Raw genomic sequence first — 12,374 nt, forward strand, 5'->3', positions numbered from 1 at the left:
GGTGGATATCTAAATCTAATTTTATCATAATTAGGTGGTATATGTTCCATTCTTCTAGATTTTAAATGTGTTATTAATTTTGATTCAATACTAGATATTAATGTAATTAAGTAGGCTAGTTTTTGTGGATTTTCTTTTGTTTTATTTAGACTTATATATTCTGAATAATTACTAATTAAAGATTCTTTAATTTTTCTAAAAGCTTCTCTATTTTTAAATGGTCTTCGCATAATTAATTGAATATTTTTGTAGCTAAATTTTTTAACTCTAAATCTAATTTTAATTCTAACATGTATATTCTAACTCTAATATATATATATCTCTTTCGTACTGTTTAAATTGCTGTGCTCTGATACCATTTGTAGGGGGGTGTGCGGATTAAATGTATCTAATAGATTTAGTAGGTTTTGTATATTATCTAACAAAAGTCTTTATTAGAATAGTTGTACATTAATTAGGTTGTTGAAATTGTTGAAAAACTTTACGTAAAGTTAAGTTAGAAAAGCTAAGTTAGAAAAGTTAAGTTAGGAAAGTTAGGCCCCCTTTCTTTGACTTTTTTTTAGTTTTTAGAAATTAGAAACATGTGTAAATTGTAAACTTTTCTCGTTCTATATAACAAAGAGATTCGAAGACTAGTTTTAAATATATTAAATTTCACATTTACAATTGAAGTGATCAGTACTAACAAAAATGTTATTGCAGATTACATATCAAGACAAAGCTAGTCATTGTGTTGTAAAATAAGAAAAAGGATCCTCAATTTATAGAGCTACAAAATCTTTACTCCAAAAAAGAGGTTAGCCAAATATAAAAAAAATATTTTTCTCTGAGGAAAAGTAAAAGTAATTATGATATTATTTTTATTTTTCTTCTAAAAAAATAAAACTTAAATTTGAAAAGAAAATCTGGATAAAAATCCTAACACAAATCTCCTCTTTTTGACTCGATTTTCTTGACAAAACTTGATATGCATTCTTCACGTCACATGCATGATCTTCGTTCTTCACATAATCTCTATCTCTGTTGTTTGTCATGGTTAAAAATAAGGTATAAAATATTATGGTTAAAGCGTTAAAAATAAATATTTTGTTTTTATTTTAAAGATGCAACAACATGAATATTAAAAATATGGATGAAATTTTTCTTTACATGTAGTTGGACAAAAATCTTCATTATCATCAAATTGTTTGCAACTTGATTTGAAGCCGCTTTGAACCCGTCTTTAATCTCGTTTCAATGAACTATTGAATCTTTGAACTACAAGCTCTGATATCATTTTATGGATTCGAAATTAAGAGGGCGTCATGCAGAAGCTAATAATTCGCAAACCATATATGCGCTAATTCAGACAACAAAGAAAAATATAATAAAAAATATATTATTGATATAATTTTAATCAAACAATCTACGTATTAAAATCTTATATTGAAAAAATAAATCTACCGAGAGAAACCTCAACAATACTCTTTAAGAACTACATTATATATGTTATTATGTTGTAGAATAAGAAGGATCTTCAATTTATAGAGGTACAAAATCTTTCCTAAAAAAAGATTAGCCAAATATGAAAAATAATTATACTTTACTTTCAGAAAAAAATAAAAAAAATTATGATATTACTTTTATTTAAAAAAAAATAAATTAAATTTGATAAAAAAGTAACCGGTGAAATTCTAACAAAGCTTCTGACATAATTCAACAGCAATATGGTACGCTTGTAATTAATTATATACCCTGCTTCTTACGGCAACCCCAATATTATAGTATCACACATATGTACGTGTTCTAAAACCAGTGACATTAATGTGTATTGTCCTTCATGTTAATTAAATTGTCTGGGATGTTTAAACACATACTAGTTTTTTTATTATAAAAAACAGCCAGCTAGTTCAACACTTCAACTTAGTTTAATTTACAAGTTGTATATAGTATTGGGAATCAATTTTACCAATAAACTCGATGCAATTATTGATAAATTTTATATTTGGAAGCTATATTGTTGTATATGTATTTCACCATAGACAAAGAAAAGCAAAATTCACCAAATTTGAATCGGAATTCTTTAGTTTAAATGGACAAAAAGACAAATTGGTATAAATTAAAGTTATACCTAATTCAACTTCTACTTAGATACACATGAAACAAAGATGTCAGAGACACGACACCCTAATTCTATTAGGTGGGGTTACATTTTTCTCTCGTAGGAATATATGAACAGGGGTGTTTTATATATTATTTATTTGATTTACCGATTTTGATTTTTAAATATGTTAAATTAATAATTAAATTAATAAAATATTTTTTTATCGATTTTCAATTTATTGATTTTTAATTTTTAACGATTCAATTTTTAATTTAATCGATAAAAAAATACTTATAAAATAGAAATAGTTGTAACTAACATGAAAAAAATAAATCTTAGTTACAACAAAAAATTCTACATGATGTGTTTTTAATTTACAAGAATCTTTAAGTTTGAACTAAATGTTATTAGGAGAAATTAAGAGTTTGTATAATTGAAATAATAGTTTTGTTAATTTGTATTCCCTAAATTTAAAAAAGAATGACATACTTTCTTTTTTTAATCCATTTAAAACAGAATGACCCCCTTTCCTTTTTTGGCAATACTTTAATTTCAAATTTCCACATGACATGTTTAGGACCACAAGATTAAAAGACATTTTGATACATTTGACACAACTTTAATTTAAGGCTATAAGATTCAAAAGTGTTCTTCATTTTCTTAAATTTTGTGTCAAATCAAAATAGGTCATTCTTTTTAAAATGAAGGGAGTAGAAATTAAAGAAAAATTAAGAGAAATACATACATATATATATATAGATATGTGTGTGTATGAACGTATGTATGAACGTATGTATGTATTCTTATTGGGTTATAATTCAATAACAATAACATTTATAAAATCATTAAAAAACCGTTAACTCAATAACAATAAACCAATAATATTTTTATCGGTTTGATTTTTGCACACCCGACAAATGTTTTCTTCTACTTAATTTAACTTAGATATATTATGTAAAGTTTACACTAGGTGTATATTTTGAGCACTATTGTAGGAGTAACAGATTAAAACCTCAGATGATTTCAAACTGTATACACAGTTTTTTTACACTATTTACAAATTACAAACTTACAAAATGACCGAACGATATTCATAAACAAACGGTATCGAAGTGTTCTAAGACGCCACATTATTACATATCTCCATATTCCCTATATAAATAAATGTTTGTAATAACATGATATTACAAGATTTCAGATACACGTAGTTTTACAAATATTTATTGATTTAAAAATATCAACAATAATAATAACAAATTATTCCTTTTTAATATAATCCGAAATTTCATTTTATATTTTTCTTGGAGTTGTATACCTAGTGGGATTAATTTAAAGAAGGGAAGAAAACCTGTGAATGTTTGAAAAAGTGGGCATGTATCATGTGAAGTTCATCAGGTGTACAGTATCCTACATTAATTAAAACACCTCTTCATTTCAAATTTCAATCTTCCCTTAGGAGTATATATATTTGAGACATGTTGGCCCCAAAATTTCTGCTCATTCATACATACATCTTCCAACTATTTTTATTTAGTCCTTTTTTTTTTGTTTGCACCAATTTTCAAGATTCTTATAAGTTGGTTGGTCCGGAAAAATCAAGACAAGAGGGACAAAATAAGAAAAAGAAGATGGTGATGAATACCACAACTTCAATTGGAATTTTGAGTGTGTCAATTGTTACTCTTGTTCTAATGTTGCTGGTTGACTCAAGCCAAAGCCTACGCCCATATCATTGTAAGTGCCCACCATGTTTTGTCCTATCTTATCTTCATATATATACACAAACAATTAAAAAAAGAGAGAGGAGAAGATGAGAGATAAAACAATTGTAGGCATGTGTGTATAATATATGCCTTTTTTGTCACATGTATACCTAGTTTGAGTCAAAAGTAATTACATACATGAGCTTGAAGAGTGATTTTTTTATAATATGACTTAAACAATCTTTCATCATAAATTAGCTTTTGCGATTAAGTTAATTAGGCGCATGATTCATTTCTTTACCTCTTAAATCTATATTGGTGGAAGTTCGAATATAAGTTAAATCAACTACTCGGACCCCACATGCCTTTATATATTTTGATTGATAGACACACACATATAAAAGCTTTCATCTTTTTGCGTTCTTGATGACTTGATCCCATATCTTAAGAGTTGAGGTGGAAAATGCTGATCAATCCCTCTTGTCAATGAATTATACATTCAATGTGTATATCTCACTTAGTTTGTTTTTGAATAGAGACAAACTGCCAGTACTTCCACAAAAACATAAATGTTGCAATTGACACCTTCTGCTATGTACACGTTATTAATAAATGTTCTCCTCATACAAATTTCAGTTACCTACCATGGGAAAGAGACAAACAAGGACAATCAAAACCATATCCACCTTAAGGTAATTTAATTTGTCAACGCCTCCTAATTTTCAGGAATTAGTCATCTCAATAGCCTTCGATGGTTATATGGGTCCCAAACCATCGAATAACATTTTGTCATATTTATATTTTTTCCCCTATTAACAGTTGGTTAAAATTAAATTTCATGAGTTGCAGGAAGAAGAAAAAGGAGATCATGAGTTAGGAATGGAGATGTATCCAACAGGATCAAGTTTACCAGATTGTTCCCATGCTTGTGGACCTTGTTTCCCTTGTAAGAGAGTAATGGTTAGCTTTGCATGCTCCATTGCCGAATCTTGTCCCATTGTCTACAAGTGCATGTGTAAAGGCAAATACTATCATGTCCCTTCCAATTGATCATCCCGCATGCAAGAATCGCCACTCAAAATTCAGTTTCAATTGATAGTGCATGCAAGAGTCGCCACTCAAAGTTCAGTTTCATTTAAGTTCCTCTAGTTATATGTTTATCAATTATGGTACTACCTAGTATTATGCCTTGTTTCATTTGGATTATGCCTGATTTAATTTCCATCAAGATTTTGGTAGTCCTTGTAAATAGGAGGGATTGTAAGAGTTTTGTAGGTTTAGTTGAAGTAATTAGAATGTTCTCTTTGCTAAATTAGTTTCTCCCAAGGCTTTTTGTACTTAAATTTATTTGCATGAGATATTATGCTAGTACTATTTATCGAGTATTAATTGACTAGGGCTTCCTGAGAGTATTAATTTGCCCTGCAATTATATTCAATTTGACAACTGTAACTATATACATTCATTACTACATACATAGTGTTGCCGTGATATATTTTCAAGCAGCCGTTAATTAATGTAAACAATTGAATTGATTCAATTGCATGGCAACTGAAATCGCGTGTTAATTCCCATTTTATTGAATTAACCTTCACAAGAATAAAAATATTAATTAAAGCATGTGAAAAGTCATAGAATGAAATAGCAACATTGATAAAGTTAAAGGGTGTTCTTTTAAGCTTATTATAAACTGATTAAACTAACTTATTATTGTTATGACTAATAATGCGGTTGTTGTATTCTTAAATTTTTTTCTTTATATATACTGATTAAAACAGCTTATACAAAACAAACCTCCTAACCTTCTCTTTCGTTCCGTATTCATCATTTCTCATTTTCTTTAGAAAGATAACTATTAAATTACTCATAAAAACTAATTAAGGATAATTTCATCATTTTATAAAAGAATAACTTATTAGCATATTTCTTTTAAGAATCAAACACATCTAACATAAATGCCCAGATCACTTATTTATTTCCGAAGTCCATCTTACTTTTCTACTATTGACTTGACACACACCTTAAGAAATCATAAATAAGGATAATTTCACAATATCATCTTTTAAACATAATGAATTTAGTGCTTTGGAATTGTATTAGGCAACAAATAGTATTTAATGGTAAGGATAAAATGGACACAAAATGATAAATTACATTGGTTTTTCAAATCGTACAAGTATTGTTGGACATTTGTTGTTAGTATACGGACGTTGATGGATGAATGGAGTATATAAAATTAATTTCACTTAAAAACTTAATTATCTTTTTGTGATCAGCTAATAAGAACAGGATAATAAATACATTTGATTAGCTAATGAGAATAACTATACAAAATTTTGTTATACCGGGAACGAAGGGGTAAGATCAACAGTAATATAAATTAAGTAGAGAGAGTCGAACAGTTGTGGATCCGTGGCGCAATGGTAGCGCGTCTGACTCCAGATCAGAAGGTTGCGTGTTCGATTCACGTCGGGTTCAAATCCCCCGATCCCTTACGGTTCCCTATTTTTTATTTTACATAAATTGCTTTGTGTTAGATTAGTCCCTTATGTAGCATAAAAGTTCTTATTTTTCTCTCCACTTAATTGGCAATTATAATTCTGAACAAGTTGTCTAATTTTTACCTACGCTAAATCAATTATTTTATTTTTTCTTAAGTTTGAGGATTATTGAAAATAATTTCTCTATTTCTGATGTTTTGTGTTAGATAAGACCCTTATGTAGCATAAAAATTCTTATTTTTCTCTCCACTTGATTTGCAATTATGATTCTGAACAAGTTGTCTAATTTTACCTACGCTAAATCAATTATTTTATTTTTTCTTGAGTTTGAGGATTATTGAAAATAATTTCTCTATTTCTGATGTTTTGTGTTAAATTAGTCCCTTATGTAGCATAAAAATTCTTATTTTTCTCTCCACTTAATTTGCAATTATGATTCTGAACAAGTTGTCTAATTTTTACCTATGCTAAATTAATTATTTTATTTTTTCTTGAGTTTGAGGATTATTAAAAATAATTTCTCTATTTTTAATGTGTGTATTTTCTTCATAATTTTTTTTCTTTTCATAATAAAAATTGAAAATAGGGAAATTGAATGTAGGAAGTGGATGTTGAGATAGCTAACCAGCTGAGTTACGCGCTTACAATAACAAAGAGCATATTGCCGGCCAATGCATTCCAAACGGCTGCTGGAGCTGGCGCTCCTTAGTTATTTAAAAATTAGTACTTAATTAATAATTGGATATAAAAAATGAATTATTATAGTACTATTTGTTTATGCGACCGAATTCTCCATATTCAGAAATACTTCTCAACTAACTCTCTAGTAGGTAACAAACCTAGTTCCTTAGTCCATTCAAATTTTCACTTCTTTTTTTTTTTTTTTGTAATATGAGTTGCGGGCTTTATGTACTGAATTTTTATTTTCAATGTTTCCTAACGATTTGGAGATATTAAGATTTTGGGTATTCACTTTTTATAAATTTACTGTCTTTTTTGATGAGGTCAAAGTTCATCACATCCTTGATTTTCTAAAATTGGTTGATGTAATGTTCATCTATAATGTTTTCCACCGTTGGGGGATTTGATGTGTGTTTTTTTAGTAATATATGGAAAAGATAAATATGCATGGAAACATCTCTTGTAGAAATAGAGTGTGTAGTAGACCTTGTGGTTCGGTCGTTCCTTGGATTTGTATATATTGAGAGCTTTAGTGCACGAGGAGGCCTTTTTATGGAAAAAGAAAAAGGGGAAAACTCTCTTGAGAGAGTGAGACTTGTTGGATTTGACCTATTTATAAAATGTGTGGAAAATGTCAATAATTTGCTTTTTTTATTTAGTATTAGATCTTCTAGTGGTTTTTCCAGTTAAATGGAAAATTTTGGTAGGATCAATTTTGAGAGAAGATATCAAAGTGTTGTTAAAGCTTAATCCTTTGACCTAAGCCAGTCAGAATTTTTGTTAAAGGGTTCAAAATAGGAAGAAGCAAATACGGGAAGAAGTCTAAGCTTCAACATCAACTATATATGCATAAAAATTTATTTTAACCATGTATAAATAAAGTGATTTTCCGCCAAATGAACCCCTCGACCTACCTTTACTCCACCCCTGACCTTGGTCTACTAGATGTTCGAAGTGCATCATTTTTGTTTCATTTCCCAGTCCTATTAGCCAATCATAATTGCATTTGTCAATGAAATACTATCCCTTTCTTTATCATTTAATTAGAATATTGATATGTAACTCAAGGGTTAGATAATATTGGAAAGTTACCTGCTATAGGATATATATTTGGTGACTGATGATTGGTAATATGACAGGTTCTCAGGTTTTTTATCTTACCTAATCGAATGACTGAATAAACCAAATTGTCATGTTCGACATGGATGCAGTTGATGATGCTAATCAGTCACAAGAAACACCAAAAAATGATGTAATGTCCTTCTTTGAGTCAGCTCCGCTACTAAAGGATGCTGCTGAAATTGAAAAAAGTTTGACGGAATTCGTTGATCGCAATACATCATCATCAGGCAAATGTTATTTCAGTAATTATCAACATCTCATAGATTTTAGCCTTTAAATTCTTTGTTCTTCACAATATGGATGCCACTTGACTTTATTTTGTTTCACCGTGTTCAGTGAATGGAAAAGCAAATAGGGTGGTCTGTATTACTTCCGGTGGTACAACTGTTCCTTTGGAAAAGCAATGTGTTCGTTATATTGACAACTTTGCTTCTGGTCATAGAGGGGCTGCATCCACAGAGTATGACACGAATACCTCCCAATACTTAGATACCTTGCACACACTAGAACTCACATACATTTGATGATTGAAAATGAAAATGGAATTGCAGATACTTTTTGAAGGTGGGTTATTCTGTAGTCTTTCTCTACCGAAGGTTTGTTTTCAAGTGCCAACTTAATTTATCTGATTATCAGGATTTTGATTTAAGAGTAGTAAGACCATGAGCTATGCAGGGGGTCGTGCCAGCCATTTTGTAGTAATCTGCCCGAAGATCCGCTGCTAGAGTGCTTTAGTGTTGCTGATGATTCAAGTATTGAAGGTCTGTAGTTCTTTTATGCACATGGAACATTTGGATCAACCAACTTCATACTTCTGCCTCTTAACAGCATGTGCACGAATAATTCCATATAAACTTCGTAGATCCACATAAATAATAGTTGCCAAATGCCCAGTGCCTCTTCATACTTCACAATATAGAGATGCAGGTGAATCATAATAAATAGATAAAGGGAATCGTATGGTTAGGAAAGTTACAAGTTAGTTCAACTATGCTTCAGTCCCAAACTAATCGAGGCGGCTGTGGGAGTCCTATATATCTATCCCACTTTATTCCTGCCTTTCATTCCAATATTTATAAATAGTTTGTCATTTAAAGCAATTTGCAGTCTAAAGGCTGCAATTCTCTAAATCACACCTATCGATACACATACAAGTCTTTGATTATACTAGGAGTTCTGCAAACACCAGACCTAATGTAAATGAAACGACCATGTAACCCTTATTCTCAACTTATTAGGGTTGATTATATGAATCCTTTGATTTCACTGTGTTATGTTGTTCTCAGCTAAAGTGACATTCATTATAGAGATTGCAAGTCTTTTGAGGCAAGCTTTACCTGGAGTTTTTCTGGTCACATTTTTAGTTTCTCTGTTAGTTTCATTATACTCTTTAAAGGCTTATCTGTGTTCTGTTATTCGGTAACATTATATATTACTCATCTTTTTTCTTTAATATCTCTATCCAAGCCGGGTTGCTCATACCCTCACACTATGATCTCTCTATAGATACAGATAGAAAGAGAGGTGTGAGGTAATAGCTTTATGTCATGACCACCCCCCTTTTGGAGAGCAGATATTACTTTAGTAAACCGATGCACAAGCTGAGGCTCACATGTCCCATGACCGCAATAACACCTCCATGCAAGCCCAGGTGTCAAGATTCGCGCTGTCCCTCGTCCACGCAAGGGTACCTCTGTTCCCCGTCTGAGCAAAATGGTTTTATTCAGCCACCATGATTCTTGTGGTCGAGGTCTTAGGCATTTAAACACACCTACATCTTAATTTTCTGTTCTCTTTATGAAACGTGTCTTCTTCTACTAGAATGTGTTAGCTTCTGAGAGCCATAGATAAAGGAAAAACAAAAAGAGGAAGGAGATCTCCCATTGGGAATGAAATATGCTCCATGGCCCCTCTTAAGTATATTTTTCATCTGCTGGAGTGCAAATGTAGTTATCGACTTATCGTTTATCTTGATCTTCCTTCTCCTATACATATATCAATGTTGTTTTCATCCCAATAGTGGTTAAGTTTACGGGGAGAGATCTTTACTGTTCTGAGTATTTTGAATCGCAATTGATTTGTCGAGCAGTTTACACTTTTCCAGTCTAATAAGTATTTTTCTGTTGCACTATTTTTTAGTGGACGCATTGCATGCTGAAACAGTGAAGAGAGCCATTACTGAAAATCGTGCAGTATGGATTATTATTGATTACTTGTTTTCTTCCAATTTATTTGGTTCTAAATGTTATCCTTATTCATCTGTAACAGTCGTGGGAAAATTTAATAATTGCAGGCAGTTGCTGAGGGCATCCTGTTGAAACTTCCATTTACAACAATTTTTGAGTATTTGCAGGTTAAGTTTAATTGATCAGCGAAATCTGTTTTACTGTAAAATCAGCGTTCAATTACAGAACCTTCAACTTTAAATAAGCTCCATATGAGCATCTTTAGTACACCTTGTGGAGCCTGGTATAACTTTGATTGATGTTATTTTTGTCACTGGCAGATTCTTCAGCTAATTTCTGTATCTTTGAGGGACTTCGGGCCTAGTGCTATTTTCTTTCTTGCAGCTGCAGTTTCTGATTTTTATGTTCCGTGGGAAAGCATGGTAATCATTTATTTTCGTGAATTTATCTCTCTTTTTTTCTTTTAATTGCTTCGTGAATTATACTTGTCCTTCTTTCCTGTCTATTATTGCCCTCATTATGTCGCAAATGATAGTTATATAACATGTCATCTGAATCAATTTATAAAAGAGAAAATTGCATCGGATCTGTTTCCTCTAAATCTGCTGCTATTTGTTTCATGTTACCTCTTCTTCACAGGCTTTACATAAAATCCAGTCAGCATCTGGTCCTCTGGATATGCGACTCGCCCAAGTACCAAAGATGCTCTCAGTGCTTAGGAATGAGTGGGCACCGATGGCATTCCACATATCTTTTAAGGTTGGTGATCATCTTTTCTGGTTTGACAAAGTTATGAAATTTAATAATGTACTGTGTTCGAAAAAAAAAATTCTACTTGTGAAGAAGTGGTGACTTGAAAGGAATCCTTTAAATTTCTATGTGTGTGTGTGGGTGTGTGAGGGAGAGAGAGAGATGAACTAAAAATGCCTGAAATGATCCAGCAGAATCATGCATGTATTACTTCAAAACTTCGAAGATCAATGTCAAGTTCCTTTTATCTTAGTTTTGCAACTTTAAATATTTGCCTTTTAGCTGTTTTATATGTTCGACTCACTTCTTCAAATATTAATATTATGTATCTTTGACAAGTTACAACAGTTGAAACTCATAAATAACATATATTTCAATATGAGGTAAAACTTTTTCTTGTTGAACCAGCTGCACTTATCGAGTCTAACAGGTAAATATTTTGCACCATTGTTACTATATAGAATTCACAGTTAGTCCAGAGTACCTCCTCAAATTTTTTCGAGTCTTTTGTATCGCAGTAAGTGATTGGATATGGTCTCATTACTGATTTTACGATATCTACTATTTGACAGCTTGAAACAGACACAGATATCCTTTTAGCAAAGGCTGATATGGCCCTCAAAAAATACAAGATGCACATGGTGATAGCTAACGAGCTTTTAACCCGTAAAGAGCAAGTTATAGTTGTCACTGAGCAGGAAAAAGTCACAGTTTGCAGGGACAGCACTCGGGCAGGGGCTGAAGTCGAATGTCCGCTGGTTGAGCTCGTTGTTGATAGACATTCAGCATATATCAAGAATTTTGATGCATAACCCAATGGATAGATCAACATTTTATCACTGAAATATGGAGTAACGCCTTACATGGACATTTCAATAAGCAAAATTAATGCAGCCAATTGCTCAAAAATAAATACACAACCTCAGGTTATCCTGTAAAAAGGAAAAGAAAAGAGTGTTTCTTGAGCTTGTTTTATTTTTGTTTGGCAAACTGTTTTTCTAAATTCCCTTTTCTTTTGTGTGATACTGATTTTTCTCATTGTTGATAGTTTTTATTAGTCTGTTGTGAGATTGCTGCTTTACTCATTAACACCATTCAATCAAACAAGCTACAGATACAAATACAAAATTTGGATCAAAGTTACTGAATTCAGTTGAACCCATGCTGCAGACACTAGCTCCGCCCTTGATTACAAACCACTAACAATAGTTCAGATCTTCAAGCTTTCATAATCACTGCATGTGGATAACAATATTTTCATTTGTTAGGATTTTTGCGTTGATTTTCTTACCAAATTTAAGTTTTAATTTGTTTAGAAGGAAAATAAAAGTAATACCATAATTACTTT

The 12,374-nt window shown here is 31.2% G+C and overlaps 2 protein-coding genes and 1 non-coding gene across 5 annotated transcripts; all 3 read left to right on the forward strand.

Moving 5' to 3' along the window:
- The first annotated feature begins 3,558 nt into the window (after nt 1–3,558).
- LOC107869566 (EPIDERMAL PATTERNING FACTOR-like protein 7) lies at nt 3,559–5,171 on the forward strand. Its single transcript, XM_016716083.2, has 3 exons — nt 3,559–3,817; nt 4,423–4,478; nt 4,636–5,171. Exons 1-3 carry the CDS (start codon nt 3,559–3,561, stop codon nt 4,834–4,836), a joined length of 516 nt encoding a protein of 171 aa, XP_016571569.2. The 3' UTR covers nt 4,837–5,171.
- Nucleotides 5,172–6,192: 1,021 nt separating this feature from the next.
- TRNAW-CCA lies at nt 6,193–6,264 on the forward strand. The gene has a single exon. It is a non-coding gene; the product is annotated as a tRNA-Trp (tRNA).
- A 704-nt stretch (nt 6,265–6,968) lies between these two features.
- Nucleotides 6,969–12,154, forward strand: LOC107867573 (phosphopantothenate--cysteine ligase 2). Of its 3 annotated transcripts, none has more exons than XM_016713867.2 (10): nt 6,969–7,117; nt 8,108–8,332; nt 8,427–8,550; nt 8,642–8,686; nt 8,766–8,851; nt 10,230–10,282; nt 10,384–10,443; nt 10,597–10,698; nt 10,916–11,035; nt 11,599–12,154. In XM_016713867.2, the coding sequence occupies exons 2-10, from the start codon at nt 8,161–8,163 to the stop codon at nt 11,836–11,838; spliced, it is 1,002 nt and encodes a 333-aa protein (XP_016569353.1). In that variant the 5' UTR covers nt 6,969–7,117; nt 8,108–8,160; the 3' UTR covers nt 11,839–12,154. The 3 variants fall into 3 exon arrangements, with proteins under 3 accessions (XP_016569353.1, XP_016569356.1, XP_016569354.1); XM_016713870.2 differs by having other exon boundaries at nt 8,108–8,317; XM_016713868.2 differs by lacking the exon at nt 6,969–7,117 and adding an exon at nt 7,127–7,252.
- Nucleotides 12,155–12,374: the final 220 nt, after the last annotated feature.

Source organism: Capsicum annuum, chromosome 4 (genome assembly GCF_002878395.1).
Source record: "Capsicum annuum cultivar UCD-10X-F1 chromosome 4, UCD10Xv1.1, whole genome shotgun sequence".
Taxonomy (NCBI): domain Eukaryota; kingdom Viridiplantae; phylum Streptophyta; class Magnoliopsida; order Solanales; family Solanaceae; genus Capsicum; species Capsicum annuum.